This window comes from Macaca fascicularis, chromosome 10 (assembly GCF_037993035.2).
Source record: "Macaca fascicularis isolate 582-1 chromosome 10, T2T-MFA8v1.1".
Lineage (NCBI taxonomy): Eukaryota > Metazoa > Chordata > Mammalia > Primates > Cercopithecidae > Macaca > Macaca fascicularis.
The window spans coordinates 18,094,187-18,111,477 of NC_088384.1; the positions used below are offsets into that span (position 1 = coordinate 18,094,187).

General features: G+C 45.2%; 1 protein-coding gene across 4 annotated transcripts in view; it reads left to right on the plus strand.

Moving 5' to 3' along the window:
- Positions 1-17,291, plus strand: part of LARGE1 (LARGE xylosyl- and glucuronyltransferase 1) — a 633,576-nt gene that overhangs the window by 352,890 nt on the left and 263,395 nt on the right. For all 4 annotated transcript variants that reach the window (XM_005567477.4, XM_045364291.3, XM_065522217.2 and 1 more), the window contains one exon: positions 4,037-4,208. In XM_005567477.4, the coding sequence (XP_005567534.1) occupies positions 4,037-4,208 (172 nt within the window). The remainder of the gene's footprint in view (positions 1-4,036; positions 4,209-17,291) is intronic.

Genomic DNA, 17,291 nt, shown 5'->3' on the forward strand with positions numbered 1-17,291 from the left:
ATCCATGCATCCATTCATCCATCATCCATTCATCCATCCATCCGTCTATCCATCCATTCATCCATCATCCATCCATCCATCCATCATCCATTCATCCATCCATTCATCCGTCCATTCATCCATCATCCATCCATCCATCCATCCATTTATCCATCATCCATCCATCCATCTATCCATCCATTCATCCGTCATCCATTAATCCATCCATTCATCCATCATCCATCCATCCATCATCCATTCATCCATCCATTCATCCATCTGTTCCAGAAATGTGTTTTGTACCTATTATATACAAGACATTGTGCTTTTTTTTTTTTTTTTTTTTTGAGACAGAGTTTCACTTTTGTTGCCCAGGCTGGAGTACAATGGTGTGAGCTCTGCTCAATGCAACCTCTGCCTCCCAGGTTCCAGCGATTCTCCTGCCTGAGCCTCCCGAGTAGCTGGGATTACAGGTGTGTGCCACCACACCTGGATAATTTTGTATTTTTAGTAGAGACGGCATTTCTCCATGTTGTTCAGGCTGGTCTCAAGCTCCTGACCTCAGGTGATCCACCTGCCTCAGCCTCCTAAAATCCTGGGATTACAGGCGTGAGCCACTGCACCCGGCCAAGGCATTGTGCTTTGATTTTGTTGTTGTTCATTTAATTTGTCCCTGTGTTAACGGTATGACTCTGTTGGTTGTGTGAGTTTTTTCCTTCTAGGTACTCTCTTGCCCTAACCCTCACTTTATGCTCCATGAGACTGATGCATAAAGCATCTCTAATCTCACTTTCGCTCTGGTTTCCATTAGGGTTGACCAGAGGGCTGCCCTCCCGGGATACTGGTGGGCAGGAGGAGAGTGACATTGAGATGTTTTTTTCCTGTTCTGGCTTATGGGTTGCCACAGGTAGGCTGTGTCCCTCTGCTGAAGGTCACTGCCTCAGCCAGGTGGCCTTACTCATACAGCAGTTCTCTCTGGATTCCAGCATCTGTTGGCCTAGACCCTTTTGGCCTTGGGGTAGTAATGGCCCCAAGTACTCTTCCCGTCCTCTAGTAACTGCACAGTTCTTGTTAAACTGCCTCTAATTCTGCATATACTTAGATTAAGTAGTCCTTTTATTAAATCTTCCTTAGATTCCCCAGGAGAGTGTGCTGTTTCCACCCACACCCTGCATGATAGGATGAAGTAAGTGTAGCAACAAGGATGGAGCTGGAGGCCATTATCCTAAGCGAGCTAACTCAGAAGCAGAAAATCAAATATCACACTTTTTCACTTACAGGTGGAAGCTCAAACAATAGGCATACATGGATACAAAGTTGGAAATAATAGACACTGGGGTCTCCAAAAGAAGAAAGGGTGAGAGCTGGGTAAGGGGTGAAAAATTGCCTGCTGGATACAATGTTCAACATTCAGGTGACAGGTGTACTGGAAGTCCAGTCTCCACCATTACACAGTGTACTCATGTAACAAACATGCGTGTGTACCCCCAGAATCTAAACTTTAAAATTTTTTTAAAAAGGAGGGATGACCTTTATAAGTAGCAGAAACTCAGACAAGCTGAGCAAACCTGTCCAAGGTGACATGGCGATTAAGTGATGATACTAGAATCTAAATCCAGGCATGTCTGACTCTGCCACCTCGGTTTTTTGCTCTCCTGCATACATCCTGGAGACCCTTACCTTCATCAGGAAGTACTGGAAGAGGCATTGATATCTAAATACTTGGAATAAGATAGAGGGATCAGGAAGAAGGGTGGGTACCAGGCCCTTGAGTCCTTTACTATCTTTTAATTTTTATACAACCGTGTGAAGTGGGCATCATCTCCATTTTACCAACTTTAAAAATGAGCAACTACTTTTAAAAGAAAAACTAAGTAACCACATTGTTTTCAAACATGTCATAGTCTGGTGATGGTGGGAAAACAGGCACACAGGAGGCCGATTTAGGGAAGCTATGAGATAGGCTCCCCATGCTGACTCATGAGACCCATTCCATCTCTGAAACACACTCCATTTTACAGATAAAGAAACCAAAACTTAGAGAGATCAAATGCTCTGTGGGGCTAGAGCCCAGATTTGAACTCCTGTCCTTTTTCCCCTCCTCCATGATGCCTGGGTGTAAGGTGACAGGGTCTCATACACAGAGTTAGGGATGCTTTTTCTTGAAACTGATGAGAAGTGAAGCCAGTGGACTTCCTGGGTCGAGTGGGGACTTGGAGAACTTTTGTGTCTAGCTAAAGGATTGTAAGTGCACCAATCAGCACTCTGTAAAAACACACCAATCAGCACTTTGTGTCTAGCTAAAGGATTGTAAGTGCACCAATCAGCACTCTGTAAAAATGCACCAATCAGCACTCTGTGTCTAGCTAAAGGATTGTAAATGCACCAATCAGCACTCTGTAAAATCACACCAATCATTGCTCTGTGTCTAGCTAAAGGATTGTAAACACACCATTCAGCACTCTGTAAAATGGACCAATCAGCAGGATGTGGGCGGGGACAAATAAGGGAATAAAAGCTGGCCACCGCAACCAGCAGCGGCATCCTGCTCGGGTTCCCTTCCAAGCTGTGGAAGCTTTGTTCTTTCGTTCTTCACAATAAATCTTGCTGCTGCTCACTCTTTGGGTCTGCACCCCCTTTAAGAGCTGTGCCACTCACCACAAAGGTCCGCAGCTTCATTCTTGAAGTCAGCAAGACCAAGAACCCACCAGAAGGAACCAACTCCGGACACAATTGGATGTCTTGCTGCTATTTTTTCTTTCTCTGCATAAAATGTGGGTGAATGTGTTTCATTTGGTTTGATTACACATAGTTGCTTTTAAGTAAAAGCAGTTTTAAAGCTTGTTTTTTTTCCCTTTAACATCATATGTAGGTTTTTAGAAACTACATCTTAATCCACTTTGTTTTAAACAATTACATAGGATGCTATCAGAAAAAAAAAGAGTATTATGTCTGAATTAATTGTTCCATTTTGGGGCATTTTGATGGCTGCCCTTTGGTAGCATGGTGATGAACATCTTTGGTGTCTTAAACAAAATTTTTAAATCTGAATTTTTTAACGAACATCTCCTCAACATGGTCAAAGGTAAGGTCAAAGGAGATGAATATTTTTTGGAATCCTGGTAAGGTGGCCATATTCCCCATCTTAAAAGGTTCTATTAAAAGGGTTACCCTCTTGAAAATAAGTGTACTTTGGCTCCCGTGGAAACTCCCCACAGCAGCCAGGTTGGGGCCTCTGCCCACGATGATCTTCATAAATGACTATGCATATATGAGAGCTTTCATCACACTGGTGCTTTTATTTTTATCCTTGCCTTTGGACACAAAATGGCACCCATGTGTGTGCCTCGCTGATGACTCTGCCCATCTGTGAGCCATTGATTGTTCCATTATATTATGTGAGGATCATAATGTCAGTGCTCCATGGGTGGTTCATTTCTGTTCTATGTGTGTGTCCTCTATTGCTGTCAGGTGAAGAGTGTCACATGATGACTAGGTCCTCCTTGTGGGTTTATCTGAGAATAAAGAGAAGGCAGCAGTAGCAATCTATTCAATTACAGTTTTAAAAGAATAAGCATAAGCTTTAACAATACCATTACCCACTAATCTTTAATGACACATAAATGGAATATGATTTAAAGAAATATACGTACATAGGAACAATTCGATATTGGTTGCAAAAGTATATGTAATGGGATTCCATTTTTGGACCTTTATGTTTTTGCATATCCTTTTTTTCTCTAGTGGATCTATTTTATTTCTATAATAACAAAAGTTTTATTTAAAAATCTCAACATTCGATTTGCAGTAATAATTATTTCACAACTATTACTTTTCCTCTCCCTTAATTCAGATACATTTTCCTCCAGAAAACTTCACATGTCAAAATGCAAATTATATAAATCTTTAAAAGAAAACTCATTCATTTATTCAACAAATTTGTATTGGATACTTTTTGTGTGTTAGGCCCTATTTATGATGTTTAAGCAAAGAATTAATATAGCGATTTCTCTTTTTTTCCCTTTCTCCAACTCCCTCTCTGCCTTGTTCTGTCTAGTCTGAAGTTTCCTGGATCCCCAATAAACATTACTCTGGGATTTATGGTCTGATGAAGCTTGTGCTGACCAAGACTCTTCCTGCCAACCTGGAGAGAGTCATCGTCCTTGACACGGATATCACCTTTGCCACCGACATTGCAGAGCTGTGGGCTGTGTTCCACAAGTTCAAAGGTAACGGTAGCCCATTTGCTTCTTCCCGATATACTTGTAGGTATCAGCTTGCCAAGAATGGGGTTGATTCTTTAAAAAAGGTGAGGTCACCTCGAATGAGGTCGTGCTAATGCAGTGGGTAAGGAATTACAAATATGGTTCAATATGAGCTCTGCTTGGATTTGAAAAATAACAGAGTAAAACAGAAACGTGTTTATATTTCTTTAGTAAATGAAGATTTTTTAACAGATGAATATCAAATGTGTGTATTTCGTATGCAGATAGTGGAGTGTTCACATACTGGTGTCCGGACGTGCGTTCATTGTTTTCTTTTTATCCACGGATAGTCTAATTGCCAGGAAAGCCTGTGAGGTAGTAGAGATGAGTATTGATTCCAGAGTTTTTGAAAATGTTCTTACAGCTTTTGCTTTCATTAACGTTGTGGTTTATCATTTTAAGGAGATGTATGTGTTTGGCTTTACAAGACATTCTGTCTAGTCTGGTGGGTTTCTTTATAGCTATCATTGTAACTCTCGTCACAGCCTCGAGGTATAGGAAAGTACCTAGTGGGAAATCGTGAGCTCGGTAAGTGTATTAACTGTGGCATGGATATGTGAGAGAAGTGGCAGGTTAGCACAAATCTCAGGCTGTTATTTTAATACCCCTCTCCCAGATGTCTTTTTAAAAATTATATGATTTTAAAAATTCTTCTCTATTGGATGAGTACATTGAGGAAGAAATTCGACAGTGAAATTTTTACTTTTTTTTTTTTTTTTAATTGCACACTGGCCCCTTCTGTGTTTAAAATGCCTTCTGCCATTCCTGTTAGCTCCATATGCTATGAAAGCAAGATACTACTTAATGATTTTAAATCACAGCATTTTCATAAATCACAGGATATTCCTGTTGGTTTCTGTTTCTATTCACGAACAGAGAGTGAACTTCCTTGCCTGCCCCGGTCACTCCCTGCTTCCTTCTCAGGGCGTCCGAGCTCTGGGCTAATTGAGGAAAGTCTTCACCAAATCATGGGAATGACATTGTGATCCCCGGGACTCTTTCCCTTATCGGGATCAAAATTTACTTTTCTTATTCATGTCAGTAATGACACTGGCAATGACCTCATTTAGGACACCTGTTGAAACTGAGTATGTCACAGCTCTCTAATCTTCATAGAACGTGTGGACATGTCCTTTTGTTTCATAAAGAAAGAAACGGAAGCTCAGAAGGATGCAGGCTTTTCCCAGAGTTGAGATCAGAGTGCCTGTGTCTTGGCTTCCATCCGCTGCCCTTTTCAAGTTCCCCTGTCGTGTCTGCTTTGTTTTCCTCTTTCTGATCACCGTGAACTCACGAGGGGCAGTTTTTCTATAATTACATGGTGTTTTATTCATTTCTTTATGCTGATGTTGAGTGTTCAGTGATGCATTTCTTCAGCCGGCGTTTATTGCATCCCTACTGGGTGTCAAGCACTATGGCTGGCTCTGCAAATAAGGAGATGAGTAATGAGGGCGCAGTGAGAGTTGTCACCTCTCCTAGAGGGGGTTAGAGAAGGTAGCTGGGAAGGTGTCACGGAGGAGCTCCTAATTGTGCTCTGTCTCATCGGGTGAGAATGGTGGTCGTATGCACTAGACTCCCACATTCTCCTTTGGGAATAAAGACCTTATTACCCCAGCTGCTGGGAGTAGTCCCTGCAGAAGGGGCTCCCCAGCATCGGCCCTTTTTGCAGTTGCCTTAGTTGAAGTGAGTGGCCATGCCTGTGGCCACACCCCTTCCCGGGACACCACACATCATGGAATGACTGATGGACATGAGATCCTGCAGGATCATCTGCTACACTCAGACTGCCTCACAGGTTGATTTTCCCCTCTGCCTAGTCCTGCTTTCCCCTTCCCTTTCATAGGTGCTGTTCTCAAGAGCTCTCTCTAATAAACCTCTTGTATGCTGACTTCCATCTCAGAGTCTTTTTCCAAAAATACGCCGCCTGCACCATACAGTTAGAGCTATAAGTCTCCGTTCGATAAGTATAACCACCATAGTCACCAGAACAGGTCATCAGAAATTGTAGAGCTGTAGCTAGGAAATCACGTTTATCCTCTTGCAGCTTGCGATGGCTGTAGTGCTAGTGGAGCTCTGTAGCCAATAACAACATGAATTATCATGGTTATTTTAAATACGCTGATATCATCCATTCAAGGGAAGGCACCAGAGCTCTGGCTGCTCCCCTAGCTGGCCCAAGGACTTGATTTGGAGGACTCTCAGATTCAAGGCAGCTCCTGGGGCTGAGCAGGGTATATGGGCCAAGGTCGGGACAGGGACAAGGTAAATTTGAATGCAAGGAGCTGAGTTAATGGGCTGCATTTTATTTGTTCATTCTTTTGTTGGTTTATTTCTAGCATTTGGTAGGCCCCCACTGTGAAGAGGAATACATTAGAGGCTGTTGTTACCTAAAGCTGTTGAGAACACAGCACCTGCCTTCAAGGAACTCAATAACAAGGCAGAGTGCATTGCGTGTTTATCTATCACCAGCAAAGGAGTACAAAACATCAGAGGTTTTCCCATGCCCACCCTGATTTTTCTGGAAAAGTACAGAGATGAAAAGAAAATAAGTAAGCTCATCTCTTCTCCATATGTCCCTATTTTGTATCACTTTCGTATGTGTGTGATCGTTTTTCTAAACCGAACTATCAGAAGCCAGGTCATGGAATAGGAAGAAAGCTTGTTAGGCCCATAAATGTAGAATGTTCCGATCCAAGAGAGAGTGTCCTTCATAAAGGCAATCGTCGTTGACATCTTTCACTGTAAACAGTTGGAGTGATGTTGATACAATGTGGCCTGGCTAATTTTTCTCTCTGAGAACACCTGGTTGTCTGGGGCTGCAGTGGCTCTTGGTCAGATCGAGCTTAGACTAGATTCCTTTGTGGCACGCTGTGAAAGCCCCTTGTTCCTGAATTCATTACTGGGATAATTACGAAGAAGCCTTTTTAAGGACTTAGACCCATCCTCAGCCTCTACCAGAAGAAGCCTCTTAGAGATGTCCCCATCTTCCCTGAGCTCGACTTCAGCTAAGTAGCAGATACTTCCCTCCCATGTCAGTGGTTTGCACCTTTCCCCAGCCTGCATCAGCAGCTGGAAGATTTTCAGAACCACCCATTCTTAGCAGAAAGAATCAGACATACCATTATTGGCCAGGGTCAGGAGCTACCCATTCGGTCAATATTTACTGAGCTCCTTCTAGGTGCCAGATAGTTTTATAACTGTTGGGACTGTTGCAAGAATAAGACTGTTTGAAGAGCCCCTAGCTACACTGGGGTGCAAGTACCAGAGTGGCTAGCAGCCCTGTCCTAACAGAAAATTCAGGGGAGCTGGACGTGGGTATGGTATGCTTCTCACGAGATACATCTGGTGTACCTGGCAGGGGTCCCTCATATGGGAAACATATTTTTATAGGCAGGTGTCCTTGTAGCTCTTGTCTGATCTGTGTTCAGTTTACACCTGTCTGACCACCAACTACTCTGCCACTGGGAACCTGACCTTGTCCTCTCCCTGGCATACCAGGGAAAACCGGCCTGGGGCAGCCCCTGGTTCTTCAATGGAAAGTGCAAATTCAGCACCCCCTTACAATGGAAACAAGTTCAAAGACTTTTTACCTCTTCTTTTTTTTTTTTTTTTTTTGATACAAAGTCTCACTCTATCACCCAGGCTGGCGTGCAGTGGCGCGATCTCAGCTCACTACAGCCTCCACCTCCTGGGTTCAAGTGATTCTTCTGCCTCAGCCTCCCGAGTAACTGGGATTACAGGTGCACGCCACCACACCTGGCTAATTTTGTGTTGTTAGTAGAGACAGGGTTTCACCATGTTGGCCAGGCTGGTCTTGAACTTCTGACCTCAAGTGATCCCAAAGTGCTGGGATTACAGGCGTGAGCCACTGTGCCTGGCCGATTTTTTACTTTCAAATCCTGAGCAGGGAACACGCAGTGGATCAGGAGGGCAGTCCTCCGTCCATGGTCACACGAGGCAGGAACGAAGAGTCAGGCACAGAGAGACACCTAGCTGTAGATTAAGCAAATAGGGTGTGGGTCACTGTGAATTCAAGGGCAAATGCCTGAATATTCCATTTAAAGAAAGTGGGAAAAGTTGGCCGGGCCCGGTGGCTCATGCCTGTAATTCCAGCACTTCGGGAGGTCAAGGTGGGCGGATCACCTGAGGTTGAGAATTCAAGACCAGCCTGACCAACATGGAGAAACCCCATCTCTACTAAAAATACAAAATTAGCCAGACGTGGTGGCGCATGCCTGTAATCCCAGCTACTGTGGAGGCTGGGGCAGGAGAATCGCTTGAAACCAGGTGGCAGAGGTTGCGGTGAGCCGAGATCGCGCCATTGCACTCCAGCCTGGGCAACAAGAGTGAAACTCCATCTCAAAAAAAAAAAAAAGAAAAGAGAAAGAAAGTGGGAAAAGCAAGGAGCCCAGTCTGTGTACTGATCTTCGGCCACCAGCTTGTGCCACCCCGGTGTGGTGTAGAACCAGAAACCCTGTCAAGGGTGACTGAGCCCTGTGTAAGTATACGAAAGTTAAACATATGTTCCAAATGGATACGAGGCAACAGAAAATTGTAAGAATTCACTACAAAGCAAAACCCAGTCCCTCCCCCTGTGAGTTTATGTTTAAGTGGAGGGAGACAGACAACAGAAAAATAAACAAGTAAAGTATGTAATGTGTTAGAGGTGATTGGTGCTCTGCCTTTATCCAGGGGAAGAGTGCAAGGCGCCCTAGGCACTAAGGGTAGAAAGGATGAACTTTGCAGAGTGGAGTTGCCTGTTTCAGGAACGAATGGAGGTTGGATCAGAGCAGAGGGAGCCCAAGGGCATGCTGGGGGGCTGCTAATTTCAGGTCATAGGGGCTACAAAGGTCAGGTTATGGGGACCTTATTTGTCAGGCCATGAGAAGACTTTGCCTTTCTGTTCAGTGGTTTGGGGAGCCATTGGCGGGCTTTGAGCAGAGGCGTGATTCAGTCTGATTTAATATTCTTAATGACTCACCCTAGCTGCCCTTTTGAGAATAGGATGAATAGTAAAACCTATCCTCAAAAGGTTTAGGAGGTAATCCAGTCATCCAGGGGAGAGATGATTTTGGCTCAGACCCAGGTGGAGCAGTAGAGATGGTAGAAGTCATCATATTAGGGGTGCATTTTGAAGCTCGAGTCATCGGGATGTTCCATTGATTGGATAGGGGAATGAAAAAGAGTGGGCTTAAGGATGACCCCATGGTGGCTGGCTGGGTGAGATGACATCTGTGAGACACAGAAGACTGCAGGAAGGACAGGGTGTATGGGAAGATCAGGAGTTTGGTGTGAGGCTTGTGAAGTCTAAGATGCCTAACACACATCCACACGGAGCTGGTGAGGAGGCAAGTGGCTAAATGAGTGTTTGTAAAACACAGGGAAAGCTAACTACCATTTCTTAAGCACGTCTTAGGTTCTGGGCACTGAGCTAGAAGCTTTGCACACTTGAAAGTTAAATAAACTGGCGGCTCACGCCTGTAATCCCAGCACTTTGGGAGGCCGAGGCGGGCGGATCAGGAGGTCAAGAGATCGAGATCATCCTGGCTAACACAGTGAAACCCCGTCTCTACTAAAAAAATACAAAAAAAATTAGCCGGGCATGGTGGTGGGTGCCTGTAGTCCCAGTCACTCGGGAGGCTGAGGCAGGAGAATGGCGTGAACCCGGGAGGTAGAGCTTGCAGTGAGCTGAGTTCGTGCCACTGCACTCCAGCCTGGGCAACAGAGCAAGACTCTGTCTCAAAAAAAAAAGAAGTTAAATAAACTGGGCTCAAGAGAGATTAAATTACATGCTCAGAGAGCTATTACATACCAAAATTGAACCCCAGTCCATATGGCTTTAGAGTCTGTGTTCTGTCCACTGACCCAGGAGGCTGTGCTGCACTTAGAACAGGTGTGACTGCCAAGTACCTGTCACCTTGGATCCCTGCGTGCCTTGGTTTTTACTGCAGAAAACACTGGAAATAATATGTGATTGTCATCATTTGGGGAGGCTGTTATGAGGGCATAAATAATACATGCACATCCATAATCTGAAGCTTTTGGAAGAAGGCCGTGCTGAATATTCAAGATAGCGTTTTGATCCATAAGCACAGGTGCCTCCCCTCTAAGAGGGTCTTATTGCCACAGTGTAAAATTCTGACCCTAAGCAGGTACGGTCAAACTATCCGGCATACGTGGGCACTACCTTGCTCACCCTCATGGCACCGCAGATGTGCGATACCACTGGGTATCGTTCAGGGCCTAATAGACTCTGTGTGGTTCCTTACAGCTCACATGTTTAAGCACGTAGTCTGTGCCAGCCACTCTGTTAAGTACTTTATGGATAAACTTATTTAATCCTCACAACCCTCCCATGAAGTGATTACTGTTCATGTACCTATATTAGAGATTTGGGAGCTGATGCTTAGGGAGGCATAGTTTACCTGGAGCCTCACATCCTAAGTCATGAAACTGAGATTTGAACCCAAACAGTCCGACTTTGAATCCAGTCCTCTTTACTCTGCACCCTTCTTTCCCTTGAAGAGGAGTAAGAGAAATCATTGTCATGTGGATGGAGTTAAGAGTATCTTTGGAGAGACCAAAGTTAGATTTGTGAAAGAACTCAAAGTGATCATATACACCAGTTTGTAGAGGGCGGGCCCAGGGTGATCCAGGCATTTAGAGAACAAAGGCAGGCAAGCAAAATTAGCATAGAAAAGTGTAGTTTTCCCAGGATTCGAGAAATAAAATCCCAGTCCCCAGAATTCTGGTCCAGCATGTGACTTCCCAGAACATCGTCTTTAAGTAGCTGGAGGTGGGATCCAAGAGCTCTACCCAGAGACTCAGCGTGTCCAGAGAATAAGTCAGGATCACCCTGATGACTCTGTCACCACAGGCACATGCAGTGGCCTGAAGGTTTGTGTCCTCGCAAAGTTCCTATGTTGAAACCTAACCCCCAGTGCAATGGCATTAAGAGTAGAGCCTTTAGGAGGTGATTAGCTCATGACAGCTGTATGAGTGGGATTAGTACCTTTGTAAAAGAGGCTTGACAGACCTTGCTCACCCCTTATATGTGAGGACACAGTAAAAGTGATACCATCAGCAGGGTGTGGTGGCTCACGCTTATAATCCCAGCACTTTGGGAGGCCGAGGGCGGTGGATCACCTGAGGTCAGGAGTTCAAGACCAGCTTGGCCAACATGGCAAAACCCCGCCTCTACTAAAAATACAAAAATTAGCTGGGCCTGGTGGTGCATGCCTGTAATCCCAGCTAGTCAGGAGGCTGAGGCAGTAGAATCGCTTGACACTGGGAGACAGCGGTTGTAGTGAGCCAAGATCACACCATTGCACTCCAGCCTGGGCAACAGAGTGAGACTGCATCTCAAAAAAAAAGGAGTACCATCAATGAGGCAGAGAGTTCTCACCAGTCATCTGATCTGCTGGTGCCTTGATCTTGGACTTCCCAGCCTCTAGAACTGCAAGCAATAAATTTCTGTTTTTTATAAATTACCCAGTGTCAGATATTTTGTTATATCAGCTCAAACTGAATAAGACAGCAAGTTATCTTAGTTGATTTAGGCTCAGAGAAGGAATAGTGCTAACGGGGTCTTTGTGAGAATTGCACAAGATAATGTGCATTATTTTTCCACATTCCATTTTCTCTAAGGACTCCTGCCAGAGTGAATGGGATGATGGCGGACATCATTAATGTGTGTCTGCTCCATTAGCTCACAGTTCTGTCCACAGAGCCATTGGGGCTGTAAAATAATGTAGAAAAGCTGAACACGAAGAACATTGAAGTATTACTTTTGAAAAATAATACATTTGTAGAAATTTTATGCTTATAATCAGTTGCCTCGAAGGAGTTTTTAACACTCTTTGAAGTTTCTTCAGGTCTCATCTTTCTTTGTTACCTCGCCGCCCTGCCTGTCTCATCTGATGGAATTGGTGGAGTCAGAAGGGCTTAGCAAAGAGGAGACCAAGTTTCAAGTCCCTGCTAGTCTTCTGTATCATCAGGGTGATCTTAGGGTGGTCATTGAACCACTCCTGACCTCGCCTCTGCACCTGTGGAAAGAAAATACTGACATCTGCTCAGAGTGGTTGTGTGAAATTTGAGGAGGCGATTCAGTGATCCTGGTACCAAACAGACACTTGGGCCTTGTGTGTTTCTTTCCCCTTTCCTTCCTCCTGTCTCCTGTGGTTACATTTGATACTGTCCCGTTGGCCCCTTTTTCCTTGACTTTAAATCTTTCTCCTTTCCTGCCTTCCCTTATCTCCAAATGAAGCTCAGTGTCCCCCCACCCTGTTAGCCCATAGGAAAGGAATCAAAGAAGACCTTACAAGACAATTCCACGACCTCATGGGGTTGCCTGATTTCCCTGATTAAAGCCTTCCCTTCTTGGCTGACCCAGTGTACCCCCTTCTAGGGCTTAGCGTAGACAGATTCCCACGCATCTCACATTCACTCCTGACAGTTCCTAAACTTCAGAGACTGTTTTGCCACAGGGAAAAAAAAACAAATTTTAAAAGATGAAATTCTCAAAGTCCTGTAAAATGACACCAACAGCTGGTGTCTGTAGAGGCAATGCGCTCCTATTACAGAAGGCACTGGAATTCAGCTGGGAAAGAGCGAGGCTGGGCTTGTTCTTGGTCAGCAATCACCTGGACATTTCTTTTTAATCTGTACTGGGCCTTTAGAAGTTCTCCTGGGCTGGGCACAGTGGCTCACGCCCATAATCCCAGCACTTTGGGGGGCTAAGGCGGGTGGATCACCTGAGGTCAGGAGTTCAAGACCAGGCTGGCAAGCATGGCAAAACCCTGTCTCTACTAAAAATATAAAAAATTAGCCAAGCGTGGTGCCGTTCACCTGTAATTCCATTTACTTGGGAGGCTGAGGCAGGAGAATTGCTTGAACCCTGGAGGCAGAGGTTGCAGTGAGCCAAGATTGTACCACTGCATTCCAGCCTGGGTGACAGAGCCAGACTCTGTCTCAAAAAATAAATAAATAAAAAGTTCTCCTGCACTCCCAGTATTGATGAAGTTCCCTCCTCACTACCAGTTTTCATGGTTTTGTTTAGGTCTTTAAACGTCCTCTAGCTCCTAGTTGATTTTCCACTTGGAGAATTTTGATGACCTCTTCCATTATTTCCTCCTTGTACCCTCGTGCTTTCTCCGCCTCTCTTAACCAGCCTGCCTTCTACTCAGAATCAGAAACTAGCACTTTGATTTTCTTAATAGACGCTACTGGTTCTTCCATTGTACACCATCAGCCCAGATGTACACCACTGAAGTAACCCCAAGGATTTTTTCACTGGCAGAATTAGGTAAAGAGGTTTTAATTATTTTCAGATTAACTTTGAAGCAAATCTGCCTCGTCTTACTATATTCGAAAGATCATTTAACTTCTCAGAGCCTCATTATTGTTGTTGTTCTATAAAAGTGAGGGAATGATGCATTAATAACTGCCCCATAGGCTTTATTTTGGTGATTAAGTCAGATAATGGCTCTGTATTGCACAATACCTAATAAGTGATAGTTCTGTTCTTTTCTTTCTGTGTCTTAGGGGAGTTTGTTTGTTTGTTTGTTTGTGAAACAGAGTGTCACTCTGTCGCCAGGCTGGAGTGCAGTGGCACGATCTCTGCTCACTGCAACCTCTGCCTCCTGGGTTCAAGTGATTCCCCTGCCTCAGCCTCCCGAGTAGCCGGGACTACAGGCGTGCACCACCACGCCTGGCTAATTTTTTGTATTTTAGTAGAAACGGGGTTTCACCATGTTGGCCAGGCTGGTCTTGATCTCCTGACCTTGTAATCTGCCCGCCTCGGCCTCCCAAAGTGCTGGATTACAGGCGTGAGCCACTGCGGCCGGCCTCTTTCTTTCTTTTTTTTTTTTTTTTTTTTTTTCCCTTGCTCTTCAGCCTGAAATTTTGGAGAGTTCACGGAGCAGAAACTAACCCTAACCTCTACCTACCTTCCTGAATTCCTTTCTCCCTCCTTCCCTCCCTCCCTTCTTTCCTTCCTTGCCTGATGCACCCATTCAGTCATTCCTTCTTTCATTAATTTACTACATTCTGAGCCTCTTGGCCTGCCCTAGGCCCTGGGTGTAAAATATTAACTGAGACAGACCCAGCTCTATCCTCCTGTTGCTTATATCTATCAAATGTGTTTTATGTGTCGTGCCCTGGACCATCTCATTTAGCCTTCATAAAAAACTCTTTAAGTCTGTTGCCTGAAATCACTAACTACAAGTTAGTGGCAAAACCTGGACTGAAGCCAGGCTGATCACAGAGCCCACACTTAACCACTAGATTCTAGATACATCTGAACACATAGTTACATGCAAGTGTAGAAAGTCTCTTGAAAGGGAAAAGTCCAGGTGAGGTTGAATCACATTTTAGGGAAAGCATTGCTAGTGAGGGAAGTTGGAGGGAGTCAGGAGGGCTTCTAAAGGGAAAGAGGTGGATGCACTGGCCTCCAGTCTCACTTAGAGCAGCATATGCGAAGACCTGAGATCCAGAGAGAGAGTGGTACAGACAGAAACCAAAAGAAACATTCAGTCTACTTTTTTTTTTTTTTTTTTTTTTTGAGATGGAGTCTCGCTCTGTCCACCCAATCTGGAGTGCAGTGGTGTGATCTCCACTTGCTGCAACCTCCACCCCCTAGGCTCAGGCGATTCTCCTGCCTCAGCCTCCCGAGTTGCTGGGATTACAGGAATGCGCCACCATACCCGGCTAATTTTTTGTATTTTTAGTAGAAATGGGGTTTCACCATGTTGGCCAGGCTGGTCTCAAACTCCTGACCTCCGTTGATCCACCTGCCTCGGCCTCCCAAAGTACTGGGATTACAAGCATGAGCCACTGCACCCAGCCCCTCAATCTACTTTTCAAATAGACCAGACAGACTTCTACCTTTGGTCCTCTGCTCTAACGTTCCCTGTACCTGGAATGCTTCTCTCCTCCAGATCATTCCCTGTCTCGCTACCATAATGCCCTTCGATTCTTTGCCCAAACCTCAGCTTCTCAGCAAGGCTTTTCCTGACTGTCCCATTGAATCCTACAGCCTGAGACACCATCCCATTTTTCTCCACGGCTCTTTCATTTTTATTTTTTTTCAAGAGGACTCATCACCTTCTAATGAGTATGTAATTACTTATCAAGAGGGCTGCTCTGCCTCACCCCACAGGCAGCACAGACCCAGGTACCAGGATACAGCTGGCTCCATCTGGTTATTGTGTGTTCTTTCTAGGGACCTCCCACAGATACCAAAATCTGCAGATGCCCGAGTCCCTGATATATAAAATAGTGCATTTGCCCATCATCTGTGGACATCCTCCTGTATGCTTTAAATCATCTCTAGATTATTTATAATTCCTAATGCAATGTAAATGCTAAGAAAATCGTTGTTAGACTGTATTGTTTAGGGAATAGTAAGAAGACAAAAAACGTCTGTGTATATTCAGTACCGATGCAATTTTCTTTTCAAATATTTTCAGTCCAGGTTGGTTGAAGCCACAGATGCAGAACCCATGGGTGTGGTGGGCTAACTCTGCGTAAGCACCAGGAAGGCAGGAATCTTTGTTTTGTGCCTAATGTGTCCCAGCACCTAGAACAGTGCCTGACACATAGAAAGTGCCCGATAAGTATTTGTCAAATGAACAAGTAAAGTGGATGTTTCTTGGTGAAGTGAGTGGTGGGAAATAAGGCAAGAGAGGTATGAAGGGTCTTAACTAAGTGCTGGCTTGGGTCTTGTCCAAAGGTCATTGAAATTCAGTTCAGAAGATTTGAAAAGATCCCTTTGGCTGACGTGTGGGGATGATCTGAAGAGTGAGACAGGAAAACAGTACTTTCTTTTTTTTTTTTTTTTTTTTTTTTTTTTAATTTTTTTTTTTTTTTTGAGACGGAGTCTCACGCTGTTGCCCAGGCTGGAGTGCAGTGGCGCGATCTCGGCTCACTGCAAGCTCCGCCTCCCGGGTTCCCGCCATTCTCCTGCCTCAGCCTCCTGAGTAGCTGGGACTACAGGCGCCTGCCACCGCGCCCGGCTAATTTTTTGTATTTTTAGTAGAGACGGGGTTTCAAAGAGTTGGCAGCACGTAGGAGGCTCCAGTCTCAGCAAAAGACCATTGCGGCCCATAGCCAGATGTTAGCCTTGGAGGCAGAGCGAGGGATGCAGATTAGAGATGAATGGGGATGTAGAGTGGATAGCACTAGATGGTGAGTTCGGTTTCGGACATGCAGAGATGGGATAAACAGGTCTAGATCTTACAAGAAGGGTCAGGGCTTGGGGTCTCTTCATTTTTTTTTTCCTCAAAAAAGCTCTCTTCTGAAATAGAGCTTTTTTGGTGTTAGAATAGATGTTCTCACCAGATGTTACAGTTTCCTTTTCTGGATGGCCAGGTGAGCCCCATTGTAGAATCCGGGGGGGGCAGCCCTGTAGTGCCTCATACAATGTAAATGCCCCGCAGGGAGAGCTGGGGGGTAGGGGGGTGTGGGGGAGGATTTGATGAATCTAAAACAGGGCTCATTGGATGGGGGCAGGATGAAATCAGCAAGCGCAAAGCCTGGGCAAGGTGTGATTGGCAAGCTGTGATTTGCGAGGAGGAGGAACGGAATGGATGCCGAGCAGAATTCATGAGGCAGGATCCCTGGACTCGCCCTGATTGTGTCCTGAGCTCCTCCTTGTACAGCCCACACCCAGTGAATGGCGTTCGCTGCTGCCTCCAGCTGCCGCTGCGTTGTAAAGCCAGCCGTGCCCTGGGTCCCTGGCTCTGTGCTGCTTACTGGGTGGGGCAGAGGAGCCTCTTGGATCCATCACCAGGATTCCACGGACCTCTCTATCAGTTTGGGGACTTTCTTAGATACACAGGGCTCAGACTCTCAGGGAGGTGAGCTGGAGGACACTTTGAGGCTCCTCACCAAGGGGAGGAGAGACATTTCTGGAGGTAGATGTGAGACGCTTCTTTCCCGACTCCCTTTCCCAACTCAAGTATTCACTCCAAGGGTGGAGGGACAGATGGTGTCAAGGGCCCTTCCTTGGGGTTGCTTTGCATCCTCTTGCCATCTTTGCAACGTCGGGGT